The 11,415-nt window shown below is 44.6% G+C and overlaps 1 protein-coding gene across 1 annotated transcript in view; it reads right to left on the bottom strand.

Annotated features, from left to right (window-relative positions):
• Window positions 1-371: 371 nt before the first annotated feature.
• Window positions 372-11,415, bottom strand: part of MYH9 (myosin heavy chain 9) — a 71,230-nt gene continuing 60,186 nt past the window's right edge. Inside the window, exons 28-41 of the mRNA XM_064155344.1 lie at window positions 10,789-10,995; window positions 9,711-9,815; window positions 8,733-8,885; window positions 8,152-8,400; window positions 7,340-7,552; window positions 6,475-6,687; window positions 5,962-6,123; window positions 5,159-5,287; window positions 4,729-4,817; window positions 4,407-4,530; window positions 3,113-3,321; window positions 2,562-2,670; window positions 2,065-2,237; window positions 372-1,888 (exon numbers count right to left, since the gene is read on the bottom strand). Of these exons, the coding sequence (XP_064011414.1) occupies window positions 1,771-1,888; window positions 2,065-2,237; window positions 2,562-2,670; window positions 3,113-3,321; window positions 4,407-4,530; window positions 4,729-4,817; window positions 5,159-5,287; window positions 5,962-6,123; window positions 6,475-6,687; window positions 7,340-7,552; window positions 8,152-8,400; window positions 8,733-8,885; window positions 9,711-9,815; window positions 10,789-10,995 (2,253 nt within the window). The 3' untranslated portion in view covers window positions 372-1,770. The remainder of the gene's footprint in view (window positions 1,889-2,064; window positions 2,238-2,561; window positions 2,671-3,112; window positions 3,322-4,406; window positions 4,531-4,728; window positions 4,818-5,158; window positions 5,288-5,961; window positions 6,124-6,474; window positions 6,688-7,339; window positions 7,553-8,151; window positions 8,401-8,732; window positions 8,886-9,710; window positions 9,816-10,788; window positions 10,996-11,415) is intronic.

Below are 11,415 nucleotides of genomic sequence, written 5' to 3'. Positions count from 1 at the left end.
TACACTTACCTTCTAGTGATTCCAGAGACTGAAAATAAAAGCAAAGAAGTCAGTTTGTTTGCACAGTTGTTAATTACAGACACAGAAACACCACTTCCAGGCCAAGAACAGCAGTAGTTCAGCTCAAACTCACAGCCTCCAGTTTGGAATAGCTACTTTCTGAAAGCCCATACACAAAGGGCATGATCCTCCTCCAAAATCCCTCCTGCTGGCCACGGTGATACACTGAGGGTACTTTAACAGCAGATTTCAGCTATGGAGAAACACCCAGCACCAGGGGAGGTCTGTCTCATACCACAGCCACTGGAGGTGACATGTTTGGTCTGAACTGCTCCTAGGGAAGGAGGGAACAGCAACACAGACACACAGACTGCAGCACATGGATAATCTTTATTGGTAACATCAGTGGAGCACCAGTAAACCATTACTGACTGTAGTGGTGACACACAGCTGAGGCACATGCTAAGGCACTTTTATTATATATATATAAAAAAAATTATTTTTTTGTGTGTGACAGCAATTGGGACATGAGGCTCCTGCACTTGAGAGCGCTTCAGGCATACAGTATGGTGCTTCATATGGAATTCTGTTTAGTTTGCTCATAAGTAGGTCTAAATGCAGCATATACAATATGGTTAAGAGTACAGGTAAATCCAGCAACCAGTGTACGGTGTAGAAAAGTAAAGACTATCTCTATATAACCATGGTCCCAATAGAAAGGCAGTGATAAAGACCTTTATTTTTTTTTCTTAATTACTTATTAGGAGAGATACAACAAAGGCCTTACATATATCTGTGCAGATTAAAGGGGTTTTAATATACTCTTAGTCAATGGTGCACAATAACTAATCCCAACCCCTGGTTACAGAGCAGGTGCAAGAGGCTTGGACATGTCAATAAAAGAGGGATTTCTCTCCCCTCATCCCCACCCTCTGCCCACTACCCTATTAAATTCCCCTAGCTTCTGCCTATTACCATTAAATATATTTGGTCCCCCAGAGATACGCAGACAAGCACAAGGACATTGTTCTGTTTCCCCAGCCTGTCATCATCTACTGGTCCACACTACCTTAGATGAAACCGCTCAGAGGCAGAGACACTAACAGGACATCATTGCACTTCAGAGATCTGTCCAGAAGGTTAAAAAGAGAAATAAAGATGACAACTTTGGCAAGTCCTCCAGGTAACTGGTCCCAAGAGGTGCTTCCCATTTCAGCCCTCCCTTGAAACACATGGAAGAAAGGGCAAATTGCCATGGCCAAAGCACACCGTTTTTCCTGAAACTGCCCTCAAACCGAGTGGGTGGGCAGATTAAAAGAGGCAGAAGTCTGAGGTCACTGAACATGATTGCCGAAAGCAAACAAAGAGGGAGGGGAAAGGATACAGCAAGGAGCTTCCCTGCAGCTAGAATCAAAGACAAAAGGAGATTTACAGCAAAAATAATCTTTTCCTAACCCCACTCCCTCCAAACTGTGTGAAGGTTCACCAGCAGACATGGCACAGACAGTTCTACAGGCCTTTGTAGTGGCCAAACTGCTGGTAAGATTTCGGAGCCCTGACTCTTTGGCATTAAATACAAAGAGGATTAGGAAACTGGAAAGAGGAGGAAACTGGGAACACAGATGCCCGCTGGCTCTGCACACACAGAGCTGGGCTTGCTCTGCAGATCCCCAGCCAATTTAGGAGGAGAGGATTTGCTGAAAGTCCAGTGGAAGAGGGGAGGGTAGATGGGTCACTCCATCACATGTAACCTGGGTCAAACGGGAGGACTTATTCAGTAGCTTTGGCATCACCAGCATCTGACTTGCCGTCCACTTCCTCATCGGAGCACTCTCCTGTACCCTTCCTGACAATGCGGCGTGTCACGACAAAGGGCAGGTCCCCGCGCCTAGGGAAGGACAGGAGCATGTCAGCAACGTGGCCTTCCACTGAACTCATCTGACAGCCCAAGCTCTGCACACAGGTAAGGCTACACCTGGCTGCGGGCAGCTGCTGCTGTGGGCAGTCACAGCAAGACCACACTGGACTGACTGCCAAACTATTGCACTGGCTGCTCCACCTTACCTCAGTTTGCTCTTCAGGGAGCTGACTTCTCTATTCATTGCATCGGCTGTTTCGGTGGCATCCTCCAGCTCCCGCTGCAGCTTCCTACGGGATGCATTGGCTCTCTGGGCCTCCTCTTCTGCTTCCTCAAGCTGGCGTTTCAGCTGCTTCAAGCGACTGTTCGCCTTGTCCGCCTGAGAGTGTATGGGGCAAAAAAAAAAGAGATCAGAGCTTCCCCAAAGCTACAGCATAGCACTCAGAACAGCAAAAAGCAGTTTCCAGTGCCCCCTTCTCCCTTTCTGGAGGGAGCTGCCTAGGACTTGACAGTGCCAAGCTTTTCTTTTGAAGCACTACATTTTCATCTCTGTCACCTTGTAATTATCACAGTGAAGGAAAGGAAGAGAAATTCAGAGGCAGGTTAATGCTGAAGCCCTCTTATGTGCAGATGATACCTTGGTTACAGAAAGGAAATCCTCCCACCAGAAGACTCACCAAATGCTGCAGGTAACTATACACACCTGATCTTTGAATTGCTCAGCATTACGCCTCTCATCATCCACCTGCAGCAGGATCTCTTTCAGCTTCTTCTCAGCACGGCGCACCTGCTTGCTGGCAGCCTGGCGCTCCCTGCACAGAAACACAGTGATGCTCAGGCAGGAACTTATCACCATCCATTGTCCCCAGCAAGATGAGCTGACTTGAGTAACTTGGAAACAAGGAAGATAGCGAAAGCTCTTCTTCTAACTTAGTTAAAAATGGGATGGGAAGCAATGTTTCCCAGAAATGACCAAAAGGCACAGATCATGTCATACAGACATGACCCTTCTTGAAGCTACAGAGGGGCAGCAAATGTATCACAGCTGCAGTTTTAGAAGTGGTTAAGTCTGGAAGAACCTAGAAGTCTCTACACTGAAAAACAAGAAAGGTTTGCCAAGATCTCACTTCTGTACCACTCAGTATGCCTAGGATGAAACCCTCACTTGAAGAAATCAGAGTTTATTCAGAAGAGCTTAAAATCCCAGGGTGGGTGGAGGCTTGTGAAATAGATAGCGTTTCTACTAGCACATACTTTGTCTCCATGTCCAATTGCTCTTCCAGCTGTGCTATCTTTGCTTCCAAGGCCGTGATGTTAGCCTTGTACTTGGACTTGACTGCGTTCTCCATCTCCTGCAGCTTGATCTTAAGCTCCTTATTCTGGCGCTCCATCTGCTGGCGAGCATTCTCATTCTTCTGCGCGTTGCTGCGTTCAGCATTCAGGTCAGCATTCATCTGATCAATCTGCAGGGAGAAGCAGCACTCAGCATATCAAGCACTCCAGCCTGGAAAGCTGATCTATTTCTCAGACACATGCTGACACACAAAGGAAGAAGATCTTCAGGGTGAGCTGAATACTTGGAATAACTATGATGCAAAGGAGGCAGTCTGTAGGCAGAGCACTTCTCAAAATATCTTAGTTTACCCAGATTTTCAAAGGAATTCCTTGAATAACAGGTCTATCAACCTCCTCTTAGACCTAAATTTGCCACTCATGTACAATGCTTTCTGACATGAAGGCCATGGTTTGGTGCTTAAAGCAGTAATTATCAGTCTTAGTAAACTACAGAAGTCTTGAGGAAAGTGGATCCAACCTCTGTGCTTTACTAATAGTAATTTATTTGCTGTCTACTTCCACTACAAAGAACGAGCTCAAAAATCTTGCTTTCCAAGGCAAAAGGGCAAGAACTCAGTCCACTTCTAAGTCAGGACTCTGGCTCACAGTCATTGAAGTAGGGAACTATGCTCTCATCCACCAGAATGAACAAGCCATTTGGAAAACCACCAGCCTAGCTCCTTGCCTTTGTAGCACTAAGTAAACAACATGTCTGACTTTCAAGGTCAAGCAGATAAAACATGGCAGGGAACAGGCAGATTAAGATCATGGTTTCTACTGCAGCTTAACAGGTCCCATACAGTTAGTCCATTTGAAGAAGTAGAGAACTGGCAGAAAAGTCGTTTCCCAAACACACTGTGGCACTGTTCAATGTGCCAAGCTGAAGCAGTGTGTTACAAATCTTCTTTCTCATAATTCCTTAACATAGAAAAAGGGGACCTGGGAGCTTGTGGTATTTTGGGGTTTGTTTATAAACTTGGGAGATTGTTCCAGCTACCCAATGATTTACATGATCAAAACCAGCAAGTTAACATCTGATTTCCCATCCTATTTTCTCTGTTGTGGTATTAAGGTGTTTCATCTCATTCTCATCTAAAGACTTCTGAGGGCCTGCAGTGTACACAAAGCAGCAGCTGGCGCTACTAAGGAGTGCAGCCTGATAGTTTGCACAGCCTAGAAAAGCCTCACAGGCACTGGTAGCCTGGATGGGTACCTGGAGATTTGCCTTCTTGAGCCGGTCATTGATGATCTCCGTGTTGCCCTGCTCCTCTTCCAGCTCCTCCTCCAGCTGAGCTATCCGGGCCTCCAGGCGTCTCTTCTCCTCCAGGGCCAGTGCTCTATAGGACACAGAAGCATTAGAGTCGGTGGCACTAATGCCCTGGGGACAACTCAGCCCTTCCAATTTTACCAAATGAGCTCAGTCTTTCACGAGTAGAGAGGACACAGCACATGCTGCACCCTACATAAAAAATATCTGCCTGCAGAGTATTTTCTCAAACCAGCTCCTCCACCCTTAAACAGGGAATGTTACTCACCCTTTACCACTGTTGTTGGCAATCTCATCAGCCAGCTCATCCCTCTCTTGCTGGGCCTGGCGCTTGGCACGCTCAGCAGCTGCAAGTTCCTGGAATGAAAATGAGACAGTCAGTGATCCAATGGGAAGCTACCAATTAATGCAGCACTGGAAAAAAAGCAGTTACTGGTAAGGGCTGGTATGGTCTCTAGCTAGATCCAGACTTAATTATAAGACACGGTCTGTTCCCCTCCCACCCTGCAGCTTCCTTTGTTTTGCACACTTCTATCTCAGCTGTCAAGAAAGTGCCAAATTCCACATTTTCAAGTGGACTTTGAGGAGAGCAAAAAGCACAAAAGAAAGGAAATAAACCACTCCAGCTTAGACTTCTACACCCGGTTCTTGGCCAAAGAAAACGAACAAATCCTTGACTTGCATGCACATTCCATTACCTCCTGCAATTGGATCATCTCTGCCTCCATGCTCTTCAGCTTCTTCTCATTTTCTTTGGCCTGTGCCCAGATCTCATCTCTGGAAGTGCGCGTCTCCTCCAGTTCCCGCATGTAGTCCTTCATTTGTGCCTGAAAAGGGAGAACAAGAAAGGATGAATTTCAGAGCATCCACATTAAGAGACTGAGTTTGTTATTTTACGGGTGGCACAGAGAGGGAAAACGGAAACAGGAATTTACTAAGCTTCAGCTACTAAAAGGTTGCTGTAAAAAAGCAAAGGAACCTCCTCTTTCCATTTCACAAGTAATGAAGGAAAACAATAATGGAAGCAAATATAAATGCTTGAAGTGCAGGAAAATAGGAAAATCTTGTCATATGTGGGAAGCAGGGAACAGAGGGTACAGGAAGCTTTCTAGTGAAACAATGGAATGGACAACCCCAGGAGGATTTGCAGTTTTTCCTAAGGACATATCAGACAAATACCTGTAGGAATTACAAAGGCATAACAGAACCATCTCAGGACCAGAGAAGGCCTAAGTGATATTTAAGTCACTCTAGTTCTGAAGCTCCATAACCCTTTCCAAAAATCACTGACATGAAGAAAGCACTAGAGTGGACTTTTCCTACAGCTTTGTCCCTCAGGAACAGGGTTAGGAAGATTTTTTTGAAATGCCAAAAACTCTTTCACATTAAATTGCTATGAGGTTCTGCTGCACTAGGGGTATTGATGCACAAGATGAAAGCTTGTATCCCGTTTCTCTGGGTAAATGCTCTACGCTGACAGTTAAAACAGCTGCAGTCTCACCTGCAGTTTGCGGAGCTGCTTGATGGCTTCTTCACGGTTTTTGTTAGCAGTGTCTATGTGGCTTTCCAAATCCTTCAGGTCCATCTCTAGCTTCTTCCTGGCAGCTACAGCCATGGAGCGCTGTTTCCGTTCGTCTTCCAATTCTGCCTCCATCTCCCGCACCTGGATGGAGAAATGCAGGCATCAGCATTTTAGCTCCCTGATTTCCCAACAGCTGCTCCTCACATCCCCCTTTCAAACTGCACAGAAATGTGAGCACATGACTTATTTTCATCCTTCCTAGCAGGGGGATGGGGCTAACATTCCTCACTAATAAAGTGACACGAGCTCCTCTGATAGACAAAGGCTGTTTGAACAATCATGCACGCAAGGGATAAGTCTCTCAGAGCTTTGCAGCACTGCCTGGAGAGTCATCACTAACAAGAGCTGGATTGCCAGCGTCTGTCTAACCAGCCTTGGACACAAGTGCCTTTATGCACAGAATGCTTTAGGGATTTACAAAGCAATCCTTACTTGTCTAATCAGCTGTTTCTTCTTCTCTTCATTCTGTTCATCACGCCCTTGGAGGTCCCGGTCAAACTGTGCCTTCATGGCCTGTTGGTTCACTTCTAGCCGCAGTTTGGCATCCTCTGTGGCCTGCAGTTCATCCTCCAGCTCTTCCAGTTGTGTTTTCATCTCCTCCACTTGCTGCTCCAGGGCTCGCTTAGCCTTCTCCAGCTCATGGACCTACAGCACAGTATCACACATGAGGCTTCCTCCAAGAATGCAGACAATTCCACCTATCCTAAAAGTGTTTAAGAACATCCACTCACATAAGAATACTGCATCTGTCTCCTGTAATAGGGCAGAGATACCCCTCAAAGCCAGCTGCTCACACACCTGCAAGCTGCCAGTGTGAATCACAATTACCTATTAGTCTGGTAATATGTATGTATGGGGTGAGGGAGAGAGAGAAAAGCATTTGCAGTTCTGACCTACTACAGACATATCAAAGCTGTGTATTTCTGGTTCTGACAGTACGGAAAGTACTTTTTAGCTTTTGATTTTCTTTTCTTTTGTGCTTATCATAACAGGTTTCCGTCCTGAAATATTTGGGCTGCTGTCTTACATTGCCTGGCTAATCCCTGTGTTTTACATATCAGGCTCATATCATACCTTCATCTCTGCCACAACAATATCAGTTAATTTTCAGTTTGTCACTACCTCATTTGGGTAATTTCCAGGCTCTTCCAACCCACCTTTCCCACTTTCTAACATAAAACTAACATAGCATTCACAAACTCACAACATGTCCAACACATGTGTTCACGCTAGCATAAGCTTTTGTAGCATTAAGCTAACAGTATCACCTGTGTGGCACTTCTGGCTTTACACTTACGCTTTTCCCAACATCATCCTTTGAACTCATCAGGTCTTCCATCTCTGTGCGGAACTGCTTATTGATCCGCTCCAGCTCAGCTTTCTGCTCTATGGCTTCTTCCAGGGCTCTGGCCAGGGAGAGGGCCTTGGTCTCCTTCTCACGGGCTTCTGCCTCAGCACGGTCCCGTTCTTCTGCATACTTGGCAGAGATGTTCTTCTCCTCTGCCAGGAGCTGTAAGACCACAAATCAGTGTTCTGAGACATTTCAAACCATTTTTAAAACAAGATAAATGTGCATCTTTTCATCACTGTCTTCTTAGGAGTGTTCTGCCATGGACAGAAGGAACCAAGGAAATGCAGCTTCCAAGAGTGAAGCATGCCATCCCACCTTTAATAACTGTGCTGAGGCCAAATGAGCAAACTTCTGATTCCCTGCCTAGGCCTCCAACCTACTGCTTCCAGCTTTCTCTCAAAAATGATCTGCAAACAATGCCTTGAATTTGACCTTGATACAAATGTTATCACTATGGAAAATGGAGCATTGCTTAGCTTCTTACACATGGAGCAGAATTAATTTACCCCTGTGTAAGTTTATTTTTGCTCTCTATGTGCTATGCCACAGTTCAGAAGTAAGTATCCTCCTAGCAGCACTGCGTCAGTGTTCTTAAAGTAGAGCTGTCAACAAGGCTGCAGATGGAGTCCTGAGTAGTCTGGTCTACTGAGAGGTGTCTGTGCCCATGGCATCATGATCTTTAGGTTCCTGCTAACTCAGCCATTTCATCATTCTGTGTCAAGGTGCACCTACTGAATGCATAGTGACTGAAGCCCTACCTGATCAAACTTCTTCTGCTTCTTCTCTAGGTTGGAAACGATTTGCCGCTGATGATCCAGGTCCACAGCAAGGTCATCCAGCTCTTGCTGCAAGCGAGTCTTAGTCTTTTCCAGCTTGTCATATGCAGCTGTCTTCTCATCAAAACGCTGGCTCAAGCACTCCAAGTCCTTCTGCAGCTTCTTCCTAGCTTCCTCTGCTGACTCAAGGCAGCCCAGGCCATCATCCATCTTCTTCTTGGCATCTATTGCCTGAAGGAGAGGAAAGATTGCACATGGAGCCACAGCACAGATAACACTGTATGAAGCATACTGGTATCAAAACTTGAGTAAGTAAATCTGCTCACTCTCCTCTCAAATATGCTGACTAAATTCCCTGGATAGAAATCTAAAAGCAGTTTGTGTGATTATCATCAGAGATCACTTCATTTTTCCTCTTATCCAAAACAGCAGGATCATCCTTTCCTAGGACAGGTTCTGTAACTGGAAGTGAATTCTGCTTTTAGGTTTGAATTCCTTGCAAACAGGTCTGCATTTATGCTTCCTCTTAAAATGCACTGGATTGTGAGATGTAGATTCTGTACCTGTTGCTGAAGAACAGAGATCTGTTTCTCCAGGTTTCTCTTTGCCTCCTCCTCTTCTTCCAGCTGCTCTTTGAAACTGTTCTTCTCATCCTCCATTTGCTTCAGCTTAGTGCTAAGGCTCAGTTTCAGTCGAGTCTCCTCCTGCAGCAGCTCCTACAAAGCAAACATCCCAGTGGAATTCAGCACCGCTCCTTGGCTTTAAAAGCTCAGCGTCCTCATCCACTCTCTCCCCTGTGAGTACTTGTGAAGTTGAGTTTAAATATGCAACTTATTTCGCAGATAAGACAACTTAGAATTTAAATAACTGCCTTCCACTGAGCCTGTATAGAAATAAAATATGCAGAAGGGTCCTGTTCTATTTCCTAGCCAGCCACAGTCCTTTCTGGAGTCCTCCAAGTAGCACACAAAGCAGTAAAACCTTTCCAAACAATGGAGTGACTGTTCCACATGAGTACGTGACTTTTCTTACCAAAACAGTTATACACTATTAAGTATAAATGGTTGCTTTACCTCGAAGTAAAAGCGTTTTTTCCCTGAAAAAAATCCAAATTATTTGACTCTATCACTTCCCCAACATCCACTGATTATTCTGCTTACTTCTACAGAATCACCAGAAATCTCACACACACACAAGCCCTGTCAAATACTAGCTATGAAGATCTCTAACAGGAGCTTAGCATTCCAGTGCAGTCCTAGCATTGAAGAGCTCTTAAGCAGTAATGTGATAAAAGAGGAGTTTGAAATCTGACAGGGGAAGGTACCTATGCTCCACATAATGAGGAAGGAGAAGGAAGGTAAACAGCTTGTTTCAGGAGAAATGTTCTCAATACCACACAGTACAACTTCTTAGCAAAAACACAGACCAAATCCTTTCAAGTGTTGCATATCCACTATTTCATGGTGTCCAGAGTAATTCTTTAAGAACTTGTAACAGACACTGCTGCACCACACACACATGCCCTGGCTTTCAAAACTCACCTGTGTATCCTGAAGCTGCGATTCCAGAGCAGAAAAGTCCTTTGCTAATTTGATTGACTTGCTGTCTGACTGGTTCAGAAGACCTGTGACATTGTCCAATTCAACCTGAAAGAGAGATGAGAGGATCAGTTAATAAATGCATCAGCAAAAACAAAGCCAGGAACAGGTGAGTAGTTACAAAACCCAAAAGTGAAAACTGAGGCATCTCTACCAGTAAGGCATGTGTATAATCTCCCAAGGGAATGACTGTACCATTGCCTAAGCCTCAGCAATGAAATACAAGAAGCTGAAAAGAGTTGTTTTTTTTTTTCCCCTTGGGACTACCTCTGCTGCAACAGAGGAGTTTGATTGTGTTGATTTTTTTTCCAGGCCTCTATGAGATTTTAGACAATCAATTTTTAAAGATTCTCTTAAACTATCCTCTATTTTATACTATCTGCTTCAGGACTGTATCTAGTGTCTCAAAATTACATTTCACACTCCAAATGATAGCACACACACACACAAGCAACGCTTAGCTTTTAATGACAACCCTCTGTAAAGGACAAGGCAGAAGACAATGCTCTGTGTGAATGAAAGGGATTTGTTGTTCCCTTGAATAAAAGACAAGAAACCCCTAAATTTCCACATCGTTCTTGAGCCACCCCTCATCAACCACATTACTTAGCTTTAAGGCATTGCCTCTCAAATTAGTTACACAACCATCAGTCTGTTTGTGCCACTCTAGGTCCATGAGCAGCTGAATGCTTACAGAATTGCACTGTACAAACTGCTGCATGCTGAAATGGAGTGGATGTGCTGATACTTAAAGGCTTAAAACACTCAAAGGGAAACTGATTACTTCATCTTCTTAGGGCTGCTCATGGTAAGGGGCATCAATCCAGACGTCCTGCCCTGGTCAATGAGGTAAGAAGTTTGCATAGCCTTTGGGAAGTAAACGATGGATTTGCTTTTTGTAGTGACTTTATCATCAAGAAGAACAAGACTTTTAGACTAGCTACAGAGATGTACCACCCTACAAGCTCTTCTCTCTAGTGCTGGGATAAATCAGAAGCTAAGGAAATGCTGTGCCACTCACCTGCAATTTGTTAACCCTCTCAGCAAGTTCAGTCTTCACCCTTTCACCTTCTGTAAATTTCACCTGCAGCTCTTGGAGCTGAGCATCTACTTTTTTCCGCTTGTGCTCAGCATCTCCTTTGCCCTGCAGAAGTGCCTTCACCTCATTGGACAGCTCAGCCCTCTCACTTTCCAGAGCTTGTTTTGCTTTTTCAAGATTTGCTTTCACCTTAAAAGATACAAAAACCCACAGAAAACTCATCAGACTTCAGATATGGCAGGATCCTTCCACTGAGTACGTTCGTGGTTTTTTTTTCCCCCACAAGCAAGCCAGTGCTGTATGTTCAGCAGTTAAGCTGTGATCTGCTTCCTCAGGAAACAAAAAATCTGAACAGCCTGTAATTGATAAGCAGGAGACAATTTAGCAATCAGAGATGACACCAACACAGAAGATAGTCTTGCACAATTGGATATCCAAAATCATGAAAAGTAAAAGTTATCAAGGCAACAAGTGCTGGTAGTGAAAACAGCACCTTGGCTATGCAGTGTAATATGCCTCATGGGAGAGAAGAATACAACTTCACATGTGCTTCATAGTGAAAACAGTCTACCAAGGGAAACATAACAGAAGTCTGGTACCATGAACACT

The sequence above is a fragment of the Pogoniulus pusillus genome, chromosome 15 (assembly GCF_015220805.1).
Source record: "Pogoniulus pusillus isolate bPogPus1 chromosome 15, bPogPus1.pri, whole genome shotgun sequence".
Classification (NCBI taxonomy): Eukaryota; Metazoa; Chordata; class Aves; order Piciformes; family Lybiidae; genus Pogoniulus; species Pogoniulus pusillus.
Note: the sequence above shows the minus strand (reverse complement) of the source record. Positions and strands in the feature narration are given on the sequence as shown.